At 34.0% G+C, this 22,138-nt stretch overlaps 1 protein-coding gene across 4 annotated transcripts in view; it reads left to right on the top strand.

Moving 5' to 3' along the window:
* Positions 1–20,250, top strand: part of grm2a (glutamate receptor, metabotropic 2a) — a 90,341-nt gene extending 70,091 nt beyond the window's left edge. For 3 of the 4 annotated variants that reach the window (XM_021476790.3, XM_005166117.6, XM_073952633.1), the window contains 3 exons: positions 6,104–7,167; positions 16,446–16,623; positions 19,768–20,250. In XM_021476790.3, coding sequence (XP_021332465.1) covers positions 6,104–7,167; positions 16,446–16,623; positions 19,768–19,841 — 1,316 coding nt within the window. In that variant the 3' untranslated portion in view covers positions 19,842–20,250. 4 annotated transcript variants of the gene reach the window in all.
* Positions 20,251–22,138: the final 1,888 nt, after the last annotated feature.

The raw sequence follows: 22,138 nt of genomic DNA, 5'->3' as shown, positions 1-22,138 counted from the left end.
ACTGTACATTGTTATGGGTCAATGATGCTAATATTTGGTACAAATCCATCAGTTTCCCTTTCTGGCTGCTCTTTCTATGAATGAACTATATGTAAAAGCACTGTCATGAGTGTTTCCTCATCGGTTAGTAAGGCTATATTTCATTGCACACCAATTAGTCTATCAGGCTTTTTGATTAAAAATATGTCACGGTTTCATTTATTATTATTAGATTATTTTTAAATTTCACCTCTCCTGCTGAGCATGAGCTCAGCTGTTGAATGGTTAGCGTATGAGGCGGCTAGGCTAAGCTAGCTTCAATTTTGATTGAATTATTCTCTAACCGGTTGCCTATTATGTGGTGAACATACCCCTGTAATGCATACTGCATTCCTTTTTTGTCTGGCTTTCTCGGATTTCTCACCTGTTCGCCAAAAATTACATTATATCCCTGGCCATGTCTGAAACCGGCACACACACATTGAAAAAGCCGTACCAGGCACAAAAGCTTGACAGGCGTAGCAACAGTAACTAAGGAGGGCAGGGTTTAGCGAAGGGTCCATTATTTCACCTAAAATTCTTGCAAATTTTGTCTAAGCTTCACCTAATAAAAATTCCATACAAGTTTCTATCCTCTGGTTATAATAGTCTATGCTGCTAAATGTTATTTTTTTTTAAGAGGAGATACTGAAAAGAGCCTAAAAACAACCACATAACTATCATCATTGTGCTATACAGTGCATCTGGAAAGTATTCATAGCGCTTTACTTTTTCCACATTTTTTTATGTTACAGCCTTATTCCAAAATGGATTAAATTAATTTATTTCCTCAAAACCCTAATCCTAACATTAACCTATATTATTAAACAACATATGTATTATTAAATGATTATGTTACGCCTTGTGTGGCTCGGATGATGAAAAGGGCTAAATATAATTATGACAACCTATTTTTATTTAATTCAACTGAGAAGTAAGCTGCTATGGATCAACACAGACAAAGAACATGGCAAAAAGTGGTTTGCTTTATTTACAATAAAGAGAAGAATGAAAAAAGGAATGTTTAATCACCCAAAGTATATTTACAAATGTGTACAATAACTACAAAATAAGAAAACAAATCAATTGAAACAAACCTGAGAGTGGGAAGGAAAACAAGCATTGCCAAATCAAAGAAAATAACAAATTAAACACATGCTAACTAAACCCTCCCCACCTCTAAATAACTAAAGAGATATCTGAAAAAAAAAAAAAAAAAAAACTAAACTGCACTTGCTGGAGAAAACATACAAAGGGTAGCACCCGCATCTGATCTAATGGATTAACAGAGAATCAACTTTGTGTGTGTAAAATGTAAGTCACGTCTCCTAGCTGTTTCACTTTTTCTTCCCTTTTAATAGATTAAAGCAGATTTAGCTTGGACATTTGGAATAGAAGTACAACTCAAAAAATAATAAATTAAATAAATAAATGAAGCGAACCAGAAAACAGGACAGGCACACATATGTCACACAGAAAGACAGAGCAGTGACAAGAGACAAAGGATCCCCCCATTCTGATCAAATCACCACTGGAGTGCTCAAATGACCCCCATCCTCTTCTCATTGTTCCACTCGTGAAAACTCCAGTCAGACACCTTGATTTTAAAACAACAGCAGACAGCAAATAAAAATGGAAAGGGGAGGAGGGAACAACAGAGCAACACCACCAGGCATGTAACAGATATTATTGATAAAATGAATGAATTGTTAACAATTATTTGTTATGTGAAAAAATATTCAAAGGGGGGCTAATATTTGTGATTTTAACTGTATATTTTGTTTGCAGCAGCAGTGTATTATATTCTTAGACGGCATGTCTGTGTATATACTGGCAGTAGCAGGTCTCGGTACTTGCTCTGCCATATCAAAGCAACAGCAGCAGCGTACTAGATCCATACCACCAAGACTAAATACATCAACATTGCCATATACATATTCATTACCATGGTAAATCCTGAGAGTGTTCATGACAGAAGGGATTTTATATTAATACAAAACATATTAAACACAAGTAAAAAGCCTACTGTAATGTTTCAAACGACTTTTATGGAAATAAAAAGACAAAATAAGAGTGAAATAATGTTTGTCATGTTATGTAAAATGTACATCACTAAAGTATTCTTGTTTTTTTGGTACTGTATATAAACTATTGTTATACTGAATTACATTTTAGAGAGTGTCTTCTATAAATCATGATAAAAATGTTAAACAAAAATTAATCAAGACACAATCTAATGTATACAACAAAAATAGTATTACACTTGTATTACATGTCCAAGACTTTGATTCTTGGAAGCCCATTTGAGTCTTAAGTTAATATTTTCCCTGTTACAGTAATTTAAATGTCAAAACAAAGGCTAGCTTTACCTTCAGCAGTATATCTTAATACATTAACATCTATTCCTTTAGTCAAAGAAATCAATTTGAAAGATAAATGGATGGAGGAAGTTTCCCCCAGGGGAAAACAGCTGCTGTAAAATAGATTAGACTAATGCATGAATCCAACATATGACCCATGTACAGTGGAGTGTTTTATTACATGCATTAGTCTCATTAACTCCATGCTAACATCTAAATGATTTAAACAAGTAAAAGCAGGGGTACATATCATGTAAATATATGAGAACACTTCACAATAAGGTTGTGTTAGTTAATGTTAAATAATGCATCTACTAACATGAACTAACAATGAACAAAACAGTATTTATTCTTGTTAGTAATTGAAAATACAGTCGTTCATTGTTAGTTTATGTTAACTCTCAGTGAATTAACTAATGTTAACAAACATGAAAATGAACTTTCGAGCTTTTAATGCAGGATTTTCACTAGTAAATGTTGAACTACGATGAATAAATGCTATACAAGTATTGTTCATAATTAGTTTATGTTATAGTAAATATATTAACTAATGAATTTAATGCAATACTATTGTAAAGTGAAACCCATAAGGATGTACACATTTTCTTTTTGTGAAAATTGCTGAAGATTTTATCATGATGTGCTGCATAAAGGGTTACTTTAACAGGTATAATAACCTGTTATAAACGCTGTAATAATAATAATAATAATAACAATAAAGAATTTTACATTTGCTGTATTGCTTTATTTTGTTTAAATACTAATTAAATTACAAAATTATTATAAGGTTAATATGTTTGGTAATACATGGTCTCATTAGTAAATGTCACAGAGAAATGGCTACATTTGTTACAGGAATTTTTAATATTAGTTTAAAAATCTACTGAACTTGCAATTAACATAACCCAAGATTATTGCATTATTTATAAATACTTTTCATTGTCAGTTTAGTTTCACTGATGTTAACAGCTGGGGCCTTGCTGTAAAACATTGGACAATAGAAGAAAACATTTTTAGAAGAATACAGTACATTTTTTATTAACATCTCAGGCATGTTGTGGATAACTTGAGAAAATGTTTCAAAATTAATAGCCTACAGTATGAAGGTTTCAGTCCTTTGGTGCTGTGATGAACACCACTGCCCTTACAACAATCTGAATATTCCTAGTAGGAATTATAAAAAATTTAACATTTAATATTTATTTCACTGTATTTTGAAGTGTCCATAATAACAACATCAAGCATGTTCAATATCACAATTTATTACATCGCTGTGTGGAATACTTGATTCTGTTTGGTCAGTCATGTCATTCCAAGGTAATTTATTACCAGCTAACAACTGTTAAAACTAAAAACACAGATCAATTAGGGTACTTTGTATCATCTTAACAATCACTGTAACTATATACATGTGTATATATATATATATACAGTTGAAGTCAGAATTAATTGCCCCCCCTTTTAATTTTTTTTTCTTTTTTAAATATTTCCTAAATGATGTCTAACAAACCAAGAAAATTTTCACAGTATTTCTGATAATATTTTTTTCTTCTGTAAAAAGTCCTATTTGTTTTATTTTGGCTACAAAAAAAAAAAGAAGTTTTTAATTTTTTAAAAACCATTTTAAGGTCAAAATTATTAGCCACTAAGCTATATATTTTTTCGATAGTCTACAGAACAAACCATCGTTATACGATAACTTGCCTAATTACCCTGTTTAGTTAACCTTATTAACCTGGTTAAGCCTTCAAATGTCACTTTAAGCTATTAAGAAGTGTCTTGAAAAATAACTAGTAAAATATTATTTACTGTCATCATGGCAGAGATGAAATAAATGTGTTATTAAAAATGAGTCATTAAAACTATTGAGTCTAGAAATGTGTTGAAAAAAAATCTTCTCTTCGTTAAACAGAAATTTGGGGAAAAATAAATTTGGGGCTAATAAATCCAGGGGGGGGGTTGGGGGGGGGGGGGGGTCTTATAATTCAGACTTCACCTGTATATATATATATATATATTTAACTGTTTTATGCCATCTTGTTATGGTGTGGTGAGTACAGTAGGTTAGTGTGTGCTCCATTCAGCCATTTTTGTTTCTGTCAGTTTTGCATTTAATTAAATAATTAATAAACTATTACAACCATTGTTGTGCTAGTCACTGAAAAATAATAACTAGTCACAGTAACTAGTTTTTTTTATTCAAAAAGTAACGCAACTACTTTATCAATTACTTACACCAAAAAGTTATGCATTACTGTTAAATGTAACTTCTGAGTTGTTTTTCCAAAAAGCGTTTTAATGCTCCCATTAATGCCTTTATAATATTACTTCAGTGCTGGATGGAAAATACACTGTTGATCATCTTCACAGTTTTAATTAATTTGCATTCTCACAACTAAAACACAAGACAAACTTAAATAAAAAGTCATTTTTAACACTAATTTATTGAAGTTAGACCAGCAGCACAGAAATAAAAATATCACAAGGTTATAAACCAGCTGAATAATTTGTTCAGAAGCAAAAAAAAAGTTACTTTAGTGTCATAAAGTTTGTATTTAATCATTAAACATGTTCCTTCACAGCTTGAGTATGAAAACTAGCAACAATATGCAACAAACACAAAAACATTTTGAAATATATACCTGAAAGTAATCTGAAATTACTATTACCTCAGCACCAAAACACTGCTATTATAAACAACCATACATTTTATGCATTCTAAACAAAAAACAAAACAAAACAAAACAGTTGCTCAATAATGAAATGAGCTATTTTCAAACTAACCACAAACTACATGTGGTGTGTAAACAACTTACAGAAAGTAAGCTGAGTATATTCAAATTGCAAAATTTGCTTTACAACACTATACATTTAAAAAACCCTGTTCTGAAATATAACAGAAATGTGTCTCTGTGTCTACTAAACTAAAGATAACAAATGTGTGCTTGTTTATTTGAAACAACAAACATAGTAATATTAAAAAAAGTAATTAATAATAGTAACGTAAATAGTCTCTCAATCTCTCTCGCGTGCACACTTGGTGTAGCTCGAGCTCATTCTGTCTCTCTGCTCTTTTATCTAGTCTGGCACCTCGTACACGACATGGCTTCTTTACATTAGTTGGCTGGCATCCACCAATCCCACAATGTGTCACAGCTGTAAACATGAAGATGTAGGCTAGACTGCAGCCAAAATGTATTAATTTACCAAGTAACGTACAAATGCATCATATTGTAAAAATAACGGAGTTAATATATTTAAAAGGTAATGTGTTACAGTATTAGTTACTGTCGAAAGTAGTGCCATAACTAGTAAGACATTATTGCCTAACACTGATTACAACTCAGAACAATGTTAATTACATTTAGTGACATCCGTATAATAAGGCATAAAGTACATCCAGGCGTTTGTTATTGTAGAATAAAGCTCGACAGGCATATTATATCATTGAATATTGGCACATGTCTAATCTTGATTGCTGTTTTCACTACGTTCTTCCAAGAATGCCAAATTACATCATAGAAAGCAGACTATGTTTCAGCCTCCTGACCTCAATTATGTAAATGTACCGTTCACACCTGAGTCCAGTGCATCTACAAACCTAATGAGAAATGTGCAGGGCACGACTCTGAAGAAAGTACACAATAAAAAACACTTTGCGGCTGTGGAATATCTTTGAGAATGTAAATAAATGATGTTTCTCATTTGCCCTTTTGTGTCCACAGCTCCATTTCGCCCGGCCGATACTGATAACATCATTCACTTTGATGCATACGGAGACAGTTTGGGCCGCTACAACATCTTCCATTATCACAAAGAGAATGATGAGTACGTCTATAGAAAGGTGGGCTACTGGGCTCAGGATTTGACTCTGAACACAACCTTAATTCCTTGGGAGAGCCAAGCGGTGCCCACATCCCAGTGCAGCGACCCATGTAGGAAAAACGAAATTAAAAGCATGCAGCCCGGAGATGTTTGCTGCTGGATTTGCATTCCCTGTCAGCCCTACCAATACCTCCTGGATGAATTCACATGTGCGGATTGTAGCTTCGGACAGTGGCCTCTAGACAATCTCACAGGCTGTTATGACTTACCTGAGGAGTACATTCATTGGGAGGATGCCTGGGCAATTGGACCTGTCTCTATTGCTTGCCTCGGCATGCTTTGCACGCTCTTCGTCATTGGCCTCTTCCTGAAAAACAACGAGACTCCGGTGGTGAAGGCTAGTGGACGGGAACTTTCCTATATTCTTCTCCTAGGCGTCCTTCTTTGCTATTTCATGACTTTCATCTACATCAGCAAACCTTCAGCCGTTGTGTGCACGTTACGACGGCTCGGTCTGGGCACGTCCTTCGCCGTTTGCTACTCTGCATTACTCACCAAGACCAATCGCATTGCTCGGATTTTCAACGGTGTTAAAGATGGAGCTCAAAGGCCGAGGTTCATCAGTCCAGCCTCACAGGTGGCCATCTGCGCTGCTCTTATCTCCTGTCAGCTTCTTGTGGTAGTGGTCTGGCTCCTGGTCGAGGCTCCGGGGGTGAGAAAGGAGGTCAGTCCTGAAAGAAGAGACGTGGTGACATTGAAGTGCAACAGCAAGGACTCGAGCATGCTGATGTCCTTAACCTACAACTGTGTCCTCATCATCCTCTGTACCTTTTATGCCTTTAAGACTCGAAAGTGCCCAGAGAACTTCAACGAAGCCAAGTTCATCGGCTTCACCATGTACACCACATGTATAATCTGGCTGGCTTTCCAGCCCATCTTCTATGTTACTGCCAGTGACTATAGGGTAAGTACAAATATTTATTTATTTGTTTATTTGGCAGGGACAGTGTGCATTAATTAGCATTGCTGCAAATGCACCAGAATAACCTAGTAGGCTATTTTTCATCCATTGCTCCTGGACAGATGTTAAAATTGTCACCCTAATAAACAATACAAAAATATACATTCAGTCAAGCAGAGTTAAGAAGCACTGAAGTAGACCTAGGGTGCTTTCACATCTGTAGTTCGCTTCATTTGGTCCGGACCAAGTGCAATAAAGGATACATTGTTGCATCTTCTGCCGTCTTTGGGTCGTTTTCACACCACACTGCTGGCTTTGGTCTGAACCAGTTGAAACGAACCAAAATGCAGTCATCTGACAAAATCCACATCTCTCATTGGCCAGATGTTGTTAAACATATTTCCTAAACTGCTTATTGATTGGTCAGAATTCACGTGCGGGAAAATGCCAGTGAACTCCCGCACGTAAACAAAACCTTTTACTCTGAAGGGACGACTGCGCTGGCTGATTGTATGCCTGCTTTAGACAAACTATACATTACGAAAATGAAGCACGGCCGCGGCTGGAAAACAGTGTTTAATGCATCACTCGTCGCTTCAGGAGGAGCCGTGAATTAATTTAGCTAAACTGCAATATGGTCATCTTGCGGAAATATTACCAACGATCCATCAGGGAATGTTTTCCCCTCTTTCTCTCTCTGTTGGTAAAGCGCTGTCAACAAATATTTTTCCTCCATATTCCATAATGCACAGCACATCGGCCTACGGCAGCTGACGCGCAGTACTTTTTGCGGTTGGACCTGTTTTAGTACGGATCATATTCTCACCACAAACTAACCGCTCCAGGGTTCGTTAGAAAGCGTACCTAGACCACCTCTTCAAGCATTTCTCGGTACGCTTATTTGGTCCGCTTTTGGTGAGCACTCGAGTACCATTCGAGTACCACTCGAGTGCCCAAACGAACCGTACCAGAAGGGGAAACAAACTCTAGTGCGATTTAATCGAACTAAATAAGGCAGGTGTGAAAGCACCCCTAGTTATAAAAGGTTTGGTACAGTTCTTGCTATTAACAATCCATTAACTGATTTTTAGCTCAATAAACACATTATTTGCTGCTTATTAAAAATTATTATAAGAATATTAAGGGTTTTGGAGGGAAATAGTATAATTATACAAGCCCCCTAGAGTTAAACAACTGCATTTTATCATTTTTTAATCCATTCAGTCAATCTCCACATCTGACAGGAGCACCTTTAGCCTAGCATAAATCATTGAATTGGATTAAACTATTAGCATCTCAAAAAGGAGTTTTGATAATTTTCCTATTTAAAGCTTGTTTCTTCTGTAGTTACATCATGTACTAAGCAACATTGGATCATTCTGATAAGGTAGCCCTATATACATTTCTGGAGATTGTGAATTATGTAGCTAGAAATACGTATGCCTGCACTTCATTTTTAAATGAATGCCACCGGTTGGTATGACACCATTCCTTTTTGCGATTACCAGCTGACCGCTTACCTCCATGTAGATGGATTACAGGCTGTTAAAAGTTTGTTCCGTTAGCTCGCCATGTACGTCGGTGGACTTGAGATGCAGAGAGGAATTGGCCACGATGACAGGATTTGAGTCCAGTGAAGAATGGTTCCAGAAAGCAGTTAAGACAAAAACAGAAGTCAAAAGATAAAATAAACAAGTAAATAACAGGGTGAGAATGTGGTAAAACGTGGTAAAATTCAGGTGAAGGTTTGTCTTTTTCTGAATTGCTTTTTAAATTTGTCAGTGGGGTTTAGGGAAGTGGGTGGGCGCGGGTCAATCTGTGTTTTTGAAAACTATTGATTGGATTTAGGGAAGGGGAAGAGGGTACAGTTGATCGGAAAATAAAAAATAAAAAATACAAAAAATGTAGCTCCTGGCACGTATTTGGCAGTCTTCAGAAATGAATATAGAGGTACATTTCAGAATGAACCTGAGTTGGTATTAATACCTATGGAAACTAAAATGTTGCTGTTTTTAGGTCGGTATGGATAGGAACTATATTCTCATTCTGGGATAAAAATCAAGGATCTTTGTTGCCGTACCAAGGCTTAAGCTGGTGTAATGATATTATGTAGAGCTGAAAGCTGTTACCTGAGGACTATTTTTTCAGGTGCTGTTGAACATTTTCAGCAAGATGCTTATTGTTAATGCGATTCAATGATTTAAGCTAAGACAGGTGCTCCCACCAGACCCAGAGATTGGCTAAATGAATTTTAAAAAATGGTACAAATCAATTGTTCGTAGGTTCAAGTTCTTCTTTTAATTGGGGGTGTATTATGGAAGGAATATGATTACATGATAATGTGATACTGGGATTATAATATGACGCATTGCAGCACATTTTGGTATAAGCTATAGGTGTTTCGTTTTTTTAAATGAGGAGCTACATTTAGGAACTTTCATTCAAAACATTTATGTTTCATAATTTGGTTTCAGAGAATCATGTTATTTTAGTCTAAAAAGCATAACTTTTCATATTTATTTATTTATTTATTTATTTATTTATTTATTTATTTTCATTTATTTTATTTATTTATTGATTAATTAATTTATTTTTATTTATTTATTTAAGTTTTTTTTTAGCACACTTTCTTTAACAAAAACTTCTTATCTAACTAATATAAATTTCAAACTAATTTTCAAACATTTTAGTTTTGCACATAAAATGTTAAGCATATTTTTATCATTTATATAAAAATATATAATTTAAAAGTCTATGGAGAACAAAATCTGAAAAAAAACGACCATTTAAATTTAGTCTTGTAACGACTACAATATGTCATTAAAAAAACAATATTGAAAAGTTTCTTTGAAGACATCTCTAAATTAATTTTTTTGCTTTGCTTAGTGTAGATTTGGCTTTTCTCTCCAGCAATATTGTTAATGAAAGCTTTGGTGTTCTTTACAACAATGTGATCTCCTAGAGAAGTGAATCTTGTGCTGGGGGATTTTACCGGTTCTCCTCTGGGAACAGATATCAGAGGGGCTGTTTCAAATCAGACTGCACACACAATGACAGCATGGAATATTTTTCATCATTTAGATAATGAGCTTCTCTTGTATCCCTTAATCATTTTCTGACAATGACTTTATCCTTTATTTTTAGCATATATACAATTTCCCTAAGTGCGTGAGTTCAGGAGTTTGCCTGATTGATTTTTTTTGTTATCGTACCTGCCAATTCAGATGGCAGATAGAGAAATCTCTTTGATCACCTGTCTTTTGCACTGATGAAAGGAGAAGCTCACATTTCATGTGGCTCAAAAGCTGTTCAATGCAGAACAAAGAAAGTGGGGATATTTCATCCCGACAAATGACTAGCCTGTGAAAACATGCTATTCAGATGATATGAGTATCCTTCTGTCAAGTGCCTCAGGACAGACACTATTAAATAAACACCTTTACATTTCCTAAAGAATGCTTGCGTGCACATCTAAATAGAACATTTTTATTATTTATGTCAATTAAAAAAAACTATAGATTTTCATGACTATGTTGCATTATTCTATAAAACATCCATCCACGCATCCACCCATCCAGCCACCCACCCATCCACCAACCCGTCCGTCTGTCTGTCTGTCTGTCTGTCTGTCTGTCTGTCCGTCCGTCCGTCCGTCCGTCCGTCCGTCCGTCCGTCCATCTATCTATCTACAGTATCTATCTATCTATCTACAGTATCTATCTATCTATCTATCTATCTATCAGACTGTATATCTATTCATCCATCCGTCTGTTCATCCATCCATCCATCCATCCATCCATCCATCCATCCATCCATCCATTCATTCATTCATTCATTCATTCATTTATTCATCTATACATACATACATACATACATACATACATACATACATACATACATACATCTTTTTACATGTGTGTGTCCAGATATTCTGACCGTCCAGTAGTGGTGCAGACAGCAGCATATCTGCTATAATGGCCACTGTACAGTATATTGCATTTGGATGATCCAGTGAGCAAAAATAAAAGGATAGAAACATGATCCAGAGATGTTATGGCTGTAGGGGCTTCTGTAAGGGTCAGTCTACATCATCCATCAAGGCTAGAAGAAAGAATACAGGGGAAAAAACAGAGAGACAAAAAGGTGTCAAGAGAGAAGGGAATCTCCTCGAGTTCTGATTGGACAGGATGTCATTCTCTGCTCAGGGTTTCTGCGTCTCTCTCTGTCTCTCTCTCTCTCTCTCTCTCTCTCTCTCTCTCTCACACTGTGAGTGTGCGAGGTGATGTGTTAGAGCATGGGAGGATGATTCCCAGCTGGGGCCTCTGTTCAGATAGCAAGGTGTGCCTTTGAGACCGAGACTGAAACACACTCCCACACACACTCATAGGAGATGCTATACAGCCTCATTCATCCTGCACATATCATTCTAGTTGAAGCATTTCTGTCTCTTACCTACCAATTACAGCACACCACTGATCCAGTATGTGCCCCTTGTGTGCTAAAATAGTTCATCTTCAGATTGTGAATTAAAAAATTAAATCCTAAATTTGGAAAATAAACAATAATTATAGTAAGAAAAAAACTTTTTTTTCAAAGTAGAGTGCAAAATTCTGAAACCATAGTAAAAAGATTGGCCTTCACCTCAAAATAAATATAATACAGTGTAAATTGGTTTCAAATTAAAAATATTCTAGTGTCAGATGTTTGTGATGAAAAGAAATATATGAAATTGTTATACTGTAGTAATATTATAACTGCAGAACATTTTGTTTAATTTGAGTAATATGTAATGTACATTGCAAATGGGGTGGCATGGTGGCTCAATGGTTAGCACTGTTGGTCGCAGCAAGAAGGTCGCTGGTTTAAGTCCCAGCTGGGTGAGTTGGGATTTCTGTGTAGAGTCTGCATGTTCTTCCTGTGTTCACGTGGGTTTCCTCTGGGTGCTCCGATTTCCCCCACCATACAAAGACATGCGATATAGGTGAATTGGGTAAACAATAATTGACCTTAGTTTATGAGTGCGTGTGTGAATGCTATAGTGCAGGGGTCATCAAACTTGTTCCTGGAGGGCCGGTGCCCTGCAGATTTTAGCTCCAACCCTAATCAAACACACCTGAACAAGCTAATCAAGGTCTTACTAGGTATACTTGAAACATCCAGGCAGGTGTGTTGAGGCAAGTTGGAGCTAAACACTGCAGAGTCACTGGCCCTCCAGGACCAGGATTGGTGACCCCTGCTATAGTGTATGGGTGTTTTCCAATAATGGTTTGCATCTGGAAGGGCATCCATTGCACAAAACATATGCTGGAAAAATTGGTTGTTCATTCTGCTGTAGTGGGACTAAGCCGAAGGAAAATGAATGAATGAATTAATGAATGAATGTAATACAATGCATTGAGTAACATTTTTTGTCTATGAGCAGCGAGATATATTTGCTGCCTACATTAACTGATTTTGTTAACTCTTCTCATAACTTATGGCATTGTTGGCTTCGAATCAAGAACTTGCTGTCAAAATAAATAAACATCTTGTACATTTTTTTATTTTTATTTTGTGATCTCTAGAACCATTAGACTTGCAAATCCTGGAAGGACTATACATATCCTGGATATATATTATGTTTGATTTTTGTGTATATTACAGTAATAAAAATATTACATATTCTGTGCATGCACACTATATACAAAAAAAACAAAACAAATGAACACAGAAATTTTAGATGACAAAAAAGACAAGCATTCAAAAACCACTGAATAAAGCTAGACATACAGTATATGATTTCTAAAAGATCATGGCTCTCTTATGTCTAAAGTCATTTATGATGTGATGCTTAATATATTAAAATAAAATATTAAGAGTTTTAGTCAATAAATAATTTTAAAACATATTGTAATTATGCAAAACTTTAGAATACCACAATTGACAAATCAAAATGAGTTATTTCAGGGCCATGTAATGATACTGAAGAAGCAGATTTGAGTATGCTGTCAAGTTCTTGTCTGCCTTGCTCTTTGTGTAGTCATTAGCTGGAGCCAGACACCAGTCTTTCAATGTTGAGATATTTTGTTCAATAATAATGATGATTATCAATTATGGAGGAAACGCCGACTATAACGTAATGTCTCATTCAGTGTGAGATTCTACATGAAACATGTATGTTTATGGAAAGAAGAGCAAAGCTTTGCTAGGAAATTACAAACAAGTCCTTTCCAAGCACAGCTCTCCTCTGAACGATGCATAATTTAAAGCACTTTGGTTTATTCTGACGCATTGCCGCTCTCACAGAAACTCTTTTAAATCTATCACACAGAAGAATGAACTACTCTTTGTTTATCTGGCATTGAGAAAAAACGCATTCAGTGCAGCTGAACCCTGCTTTGAAATAATTCAACAAGGTCACAAAAGTTTCTCCAGTGCGTGACCCTGCGAGGGCTGTTAACAATAGATTTGAATGTTTGCAAACCTGTTCAGATCAAAACGGTGTGCTCAGATTGAAAATTCTAATATTTCTATCATGAAACATTTCTGATTTCCCAAAAGAAAGAGAATAGGAATGCCAAAGCTATGGTGTTTGAATCTGTGGCAATGCCCAAAGCAATAAAAATGTACCGTTTGAATGCACCTCGATTTGGAGGAAAACCTCTTCCCTAATTAAATGTACAATGATAGAAAGCAAACATCCAAAACTGCGAAGAAACAGTTCCTGTTGATTCTCCTGCCTTGCATCAAAATGTTATTTGGCGATGCATGTCTCTAATACCTGTATTAGTATGCATGGGGTTGCTTATTCAAGGCACACACACCTGCTTTGCACATGGATGCATCCTCTGAAGATGCATCATCATCTTCAGATACACAGGCTTTACCAACACTGGAATTAAGTCCAAAATTAATTTAGACCCATGTTAACATGCTTGCTGAATATGATTTGATCGAATACAATTATCTCCAATACAATTAATGCAGACTTGTTATACAACAATATAAATTTCAAATTTTAAAAATATAAACTCAGAACTGCAAGACTGAATTTTTTTAATTTGAAAAAAAAAAAAAAAAAAAAAAAATATATATATATATATATATATATATATATATATATATATAATAATAATAATAATAATAATAATTCTGAGTATACATTTTAAAATTCTGAGTTTTCTGTACTGTACATCTCAAATTCTAAATTTATTACTTGGAGGTTCGACATCGCAATTTATGCCTTACAGTTTCTCTTAGCGTTCTGCAAAATAATAATAATTGCAGGATTTTAACTTAGAATTAGTTGAGTTTAAATTGTTTATATTCTGAATTCAGTGTTTATACCTTGCATTTTGTATTTTTATACTAGTTTATTCTGAGTTGATATTCCAAAATTTGTACTTTGTTCATGCAATTCTATATTCTAAAATTTAGATTCTCAGTTTACATTCTAAACTTCAGCATTCATTACCTGCAATACTGAGTTCATGGCTTAAAATACAGATTTTTTTTTTTTTCAGTTTGTAGACAAAAATAGCAAGATGTAAAGTCAGAATTACTTTTTTTCTGACAATTTTTGATGTTAAATCACACTATTCTGAGTTTTCATCCCAAAATGTGAATTTATTTCTTGCAGTTCTGTCTATGTAGCTTAAAGATCCACATTTACTGCAAGGGACTTTTGTTATATAAAATACATATAAATAAATACAATAAGGATAAGAAAGTACGAAGCTGTAATTAATTATATTAAATTACTAACATCGAAAGTAATCTTTGTGAAAGAAGATAAATTCAATTTTATTATAAATTAATAAATATTTTTTTAAAAAATAAACATTTAAATCATGTATATTTAAATATAAAATACCTTTTTAAAATATATGTGTCTTTATACTTAAATATAAAGTAGGACTTTGAGCCCAAATGTGTGTTTAAAACTTTATCTTAAAATTTTACAGAATTTTAAATTATTGGGGTTTTTTCTTTCTTTTTTTCTGCATGTTTGCCCTCATGTTCATATTCATGTAAACAGCTTTCTCTTTTTGTGACACTTTTAACATAACTCAACCCTTTGTTAATTTCTGATATGGCATAACAATAACAATAACAAAAGAAATGAAGTTATAAACGTGCGATAGCCCAGTGGTTAGTGTGCTGACATACTGTATGCAGTGCTCCGGGCGTCTTGAGTTTGAATCCTGGCTTGTGGACCTTTCCCAATCCCACCCCCATTTCAATTCCTGTCAGCCTACTATCCTGTCAAATAAAGGCAAACGTGTCAAAAATAAAACTTTAAAATAAATATATAAATAAATAAATAAAAAAACATTCCTATTTCAATTCTGTGAAAACAAATAACAGTCAGGTATGTACATTTAACTATAAAAAATTCTGAATTATGAGCTAAAATATGAATCAGCCAGTCACTGTACTGTACTGTAAATGGGGTGAAATCACTTTTTAATATCAGCAGTCCCTATTGTAATTCTTGTTTTAATTATAGTTGTTTTATTTGGAACCAACAGGCTAAAATGTCCATGTGCATGTGCATGCTTAATAATGTAACGTAATATAATGTAATGTATTATGAAAGTAGTAACATAGCACTGACTAAAGAGGAACACCAGATTGATTTCCTCCTTCTGTATAGCAACAATAAAAATGTTAAGCATTAATTGTAATAAAACGAAATCTCAATTGTGAGCTACAGTACAATCAGCCAGTCAGATGGTATCACTGTGTAAATGTGCTGTAAATGTTGTGAAATAACTTTTACATACAGTTGAAGTTAAAATTATTAGCCTTCCCGTATTTTCTTTCACAGTTTCTGTTTAATGGGAGATTTTTTCAACACATTGCTAAACATTATAGTTTTATTAACTAATTTCTAATCATTTTTTCCTTTTAATCTTAGCCATGATGACAGTTCATAATATTTTACTGATGTTTTTCAAGACCAGTATTCAGCTTAAAGTGACATTTAAAGGCTTAACTGGGTTAATTAGGTTGGGCAAATTATTGTATAACGATGGCTTGTTCTGTACACATTTGGAAAAATATTGCTTAAGGTGGCTAATAATATTGTCCTTGAAGTTTTTTTTTTTTAATTAAAACTGCATTTATTCTAGCCTAAATAAAGCAAATAAGAATTTCTCCATATAAAAAAAAGAAAATACTATAGGAAATACTGTGAAAAATTCAAAGCTCTGTTAAACATAATTTGGGAAATATTTGAAAAAAAAAAAATTCATAGGATGGCTAATCATGTTGACTTCAAATATATTTTGCTCTTTCAGGTACAGACCACAACCATGTGCATCTCTGTGAGTCTGAGCGGTTCGGTGGTTCTGGGCTGCCTCTTCGCTCCCAAAATCCACATCATCCTCTTTCAGCCGCAAAAGAACGTCACCACACTCAGAGTGGCCACCACGCGCTTTAGTGTGACCACCGGCCCCGGCTCCAGCTTCTCTCAAGGTATCACTTCTGATCTCCTTCCTCAGTAAATCTGCATCTTCATCAATATAATCAACAGCTGCTGCATAAATCAAACTTGTTGGTGTGAGTTTTATTAAAAGAAATATGGATTGGCAATTGCTGAACCAGCATTTTAAGTGAAAGATATTGATGAAATTATTGAGGACTTTATGATGGTGGAGTAATATTGGAGCATAAACATGAAGTATTATTGAGCTTGAGAGTGAATGGATTGGGGTTTATTGAATTACATGGAAGTCTGGGAATCGAATGAAATGGATCAATAACAAATTTAACCTCAAACTCATGGGACAAATGAACTACACTCTGTTGCCGATGAATTATTATATAATATATAGTTAATAATAAGAATATATATATAAAACTCAAAAAATATCAATTTACTTTTAGTTATAAAATGGCTTTACCTATTATAGAATAACAGAATTTAACAGAATGTACAGTATTAGTTTTGATGCATTTTTTTCTGAGAAAAAAAAGAAAACAAAAACAAATTTGAAACATGATTTTACCCATATTTTGGCATTTTATTTTTGATAAAACTATTTTGAAAATATTAAAAACACTTTACTCACATCATTTATATAAATTCACTTTTGAAAATGTAATTGTAACTTTTCTCTAATGTAGTTATTAATATAGTTAGAGTGCTCAGCAAAATTAAGTATACCTCATTTTGAAAATGAATATTTTCATTCATTTCTCAGTGATTATAGGCAATTTATGTTTGTGCATTTGAACAAAACAGATTTATTACAGTTTTTCTCAGTCACTTTGCTGCATTTCTCACAACACTATTTACATTTGCACAACAGTTATTTCATTTTGCAATACAATTACATATTTGTGCACATCCTAGTAGCAGTTTCTAATTCATTCCAACACATTGCAGATGCTTTTGGACATGCATCAATTGCTTTTATACAACTCTCTGCTGTTTATAACATTATCAGTTGCTTATGCCATGTCAGTCAAAATTAACTAAACTTGTAAATGCTGAAAAGTAATTCTATATAAAACTAATAGTCCTCATTTTATTACTTGAGTCATTACATACAAAAATGTTGAACTAGTTGTCGAAATTTGGCAAGCAAATTTATAAAAAAAATTTAATCTTTATTTTTCGGAAAATGTCTTAAAAATTGAACAATTTGATGAATGATTTACAGACCTGTGTGTGTTGTAGGTTCAGTTCCAATATGTTCTGCAATATGGTTTACAGTTGTGCACAGCTCTACCCAAAGGAAGTTTATGTTTGTTGTAAATAAGCATGTATTTATTCTTTTGCACAATGCTGTGAATACATTAGAATTGTAAAGAGCAAATGCAGTAAACATGTCAAACATACATATTCAGTGTCTTGTACTCAGATACCTCACTAAATGCAGTGATGTCTAACTTTACTGTAGTTTTCAAATGTCTGTGCAAATAGTATATAGTGCTGTCTTGAGCATTTTCAGGAAGTGTCACCAAAATCTGACTTAAAAAATCTCAAAATCTCACTAACTGTCCAGAGTAAACTGTTATAATGAAAACATGACAAAGCCATTTGACTATCATGTTCATAAACAATGGTGTCAGGCCTTTTCATCTTGATGACACTGACACTTTGATTGACATTGATACTTGCTTTTGACGAATGAATTATCCATTTTGAGCAAGTGACGTGCAGGTTATCAACTAGGTTTAGCAGTTTGTACTAATTGTTTTGAGAAATACATTAACTGTTTTGCAGAAATGCACTAGTGTTGTGAGAAACGCACCAAAGCGACTGAGAAAAACTGTAAACAGAAACATTTATTAAAATAATATTTTAGTCACCAAACATATTTAAAAATGGAAAGATGACACAATTAAATTCAAGCAAAATATAGCAAATATAAATTAAACTTCATTTTTCATATTTTTACTTCTTTTGATTTTTCCTCTTTTTTTAAGGTTTTTCTTATATAATTATTTTTTTCTATAAGGTGTACTAGTTTTTGGACTGTTATCATAAGTTATTTCTTTGGATAAACACCAGATTTGGCTACAGTGCTGACTAATTTAATGTATATGCACAAATACAATATTGTATAGCTTCCTATTAAAAATATATATTTTTAAGATTTGTGAGGGGTGTACTCATATATGCAGAGTACTGCATAAGGGAATCAACAGGTCAAAAAATAGCATTCTTAATAATTTAATGTGAAAGTAATAGCTGAATATTTTAAATGATATAATATTGTAGCTCTGATTAAAGATGTACACCTCAGTTATTTTTTCTTATTTTTATTGCAGCAATAATAATTGCTAAAATCATTAGAACATTAAATGGGTGTTTGAGTATGCATGCATGAGTGATTTCTTTTTATCAGACACCATATCCAGATGCTTAGCAATACCTTGATTTGCATATTTCTACTGTATGTTGCAACATAGGCTCATTCTGAAAACGTAGCCCTATATACATTTCTGGAGATCGCGAATTATGTAACCAGAAGTACGTATGGCTGCATTTCATCTTTAAAACGAACGCAACGGGGCAGTATGATGCTAATCCTTTTCATGCAACCAGCTGACTGCTTACCTCCATATGGATGTTTTTTTTTTTTTTTTTGCTGTTACCAGTTTGTACAGTGGCTCACTGCGTAAATTGGAGGATTTGAGACGCAGAGTTGACCGTGAAGACGTGGTTCAAGTCTGGCGAAGAATGGTTCCAGAAAGCACATAAGGCAAAAACAAAAGGCAAACAATAAAATAAACAAGTAAATACCAGGGTGAGAATTTGGTCAAATCTGAAAAGATGGTAAAAATCAGGCTGCCGTGAGGGCTTTTCTTTTCATGGATTGTTTTTGAAAACACTGTTGGTTGGGTATATGGAAGGGGGTGGGTGGCGGGGTCAGTCGCTCGGTCAATTAGTCGACAGAGGCCTCTGGTGGATTTACACTAGAACAGCAGCCACAAATGGCAAATTTGAGATCTGAAAAAGCACACACAGTGGCCTCTGGTGAAGTTGCGGAAACAAATATTGCAAAAAAATTATCTCCTGAGACATATTTGGCGCTCCCCAGAAATGTATAAAAGGCTACGTAATCAGAATGAGCCCGAGTTAATATTATTTCTATTGTGTCTTTCCAGCCTCGGCCTCCAACATTGTGCCTACAGTATGTAATGGCAGAGAGGTAGTGGACTCAACAACATCTTCACTCTGAGAAACAGGATTCCTGTTTGTTTGCCAAATGCGATTTACTGATAAATCCTATCTTCACTAGTCATGAAATCAAGTGTTTGCTAATGTTGAGAAGGCTATTCTGGATAAAGAATAAAGCCTGTTATGTTGTTCTCAACGTGCTGTGAGTACAATATCCCATTTGTTTCTCTTTCTCTTACTCTTTCTCTATCTGACTAGTTAGATCATATCAGTGGGATGCCAGTTTAAACTCTGTATACCCATTCTTTTTATGGAAACCATAATAAAGTATTGTTTGAGATATGGAGTTAAAATATAGTAAATCTGTTTAAAGTATTATATACGAGATGTTTTTAATGTAGATTTCTGGTGATTCTGGTTTGTGCTTTCTTGTAATTTATGTAAATAAAATGTGTTTTTTATGAATTCAAGCTTTGTGGTTGATTTACTGTCTTTATTATATTATATTATATTATATTATATTATATTATATTATATTATATTATATTATATTATATTATATTATATTATATTATATTATATTATATTATATTATATTATATTATATTATATTATATTATATTATCCACACACTTCCTTTGATGTCTGCACCAATGGGTCTGCACATAGTAAACCTTGTACATTATCCCCATCTAGAGGATGTAGGGGCTCATTACATCAAGTTGGTAAGGCTAATACATTGTGCCTCGAATTTCATTGTTATAACATTTCATTACATTATCTACTTACTACTTATGTTATAAATTTAATATTTATATCCTTCATAATCACAATATCCACATATGCAGCCTATCACTGGCTGAACAGTGTTACAAAAGGGTTATTGATATATACACTCATCACTAGTGGTGAAACTGGAGATTTTCTTGTCAAGTTTATAAAATATTTTTTGTGATGCTTTTATCTGCAGTAATTCTATTTTTTTATGAGCGATTTTATAATTTGTGACAGGTCTGTTGTTTCCTGTGCTGCTGAATTCTCCATTTTATATGCTACTTTTATAGTGTTTTTTTATTTTTTTATTTTTTACAGTCTATGGTTTTAACAGATTTAAGCAGCATCTACAGAAAAATCTCAGAAGTTAGATGGTACTGAGTTCACTTCTACAAATGCATACTTATCATTAGGTATACACCAGTTTAACATTAATGTAAAGTGCATAAAGTCAATGCAATTAGGTAAAGCATGATCAAGATGATACTAAAGTTTAACCCAGGTGGCATGGATGTTGCCAGACAGACTGGTCTGAGTATTCAGAAACTAACAATCTATTTGCATTTTTACATTTCCAGGGTTTACAAAGAATAGTTTGAAAAATAGAAAATATAGTACGTACACCAGCTCTCTGGACAAAAATGCCTTGTTGATGCTAGAGAAGGATGGCCATATGGGCTAAAAGAAAGAGTGGCATGACAGAAACTCACATACAGTAAACACTTATTACAACAGCTGACACCTGCAGACTGAACAATACATTTATAAAGCAGATGAGCTACAGCAGCAAAAGAGACACATGTGACACTACTGTCAGACATGAACACCAAACTGAGGCCACAAATCACAAAGGGTTCCCTAAAATTAGACAATAAAAGATTTGGCAAAGGGCGGTGCAGTGGGTAGTGCTGTCACCTCACAGCAAGAAGGTCATTGGTTCGGGCCTCGGCTGGGTCAGTTGTCATTTCTGTGTGGAGTATGTTCGCCCTGTGTTCGCTTGGGTTTCCTTAGTGCTCCGGTTTCCCCCACAAGTCCAAAGACATGTGGTATAGGTGAATTGGGTAAGCCAAAAATTGTCCGGAGTGTGTGTGTGTAATTAGGTGTGTATGGGTGTTTCTCAGTGATGGGTTGCAGATGGAGGGGAATCCGTTGTGTAAAACATTTGCTGGATAAGTTGGTAGTTCATTCCGCTATGGCAACCCCTGATTAATAAAGGGATTAAGCTGAAAAGAAAATGAATGAAGGTTGGACAGAAATGGTGCCTGGTTTGCCAACAACATGGATAATTATTATTATTAAATTATTAGCCCCTTTAAGCTATTTTTCTTCGATAGTCTACAGAACAAACCATTGTTATAGAATAACTTGCCTAATTACCCTAACCTGCCTAGTTCACCTTTTTAACCTAGTTAAGCCTTTAAATGTCACTTTAAGCTGTATAGAAGTGTCTTGAAAAATATATATATGTATGTATGTATGTATGTATGTATGTATGTATATATATATATATATATATATATATATATATATATATATATATATATATATATATATATATATATATATATGCATATATAAAATATA

The sequence above is a fragment of the Danio rerio genome, chromosome 6 (assembly GCF_049306965.1).
Source record: "Danio rerio strain Tuebingen ecotype United States chromosome 6, GRCz12tu, whole genome shotgun sequence".
NCBI lineage: Eukaryota > Metazoa > Chordata > Actinopteri > Cypriniformes > Danionidae > Danio > Danio rerio.
Note: the sequence above shows the minus strand (reverse complement) of the source record. Positions and strands in the feature narration are given on the sequence as shown.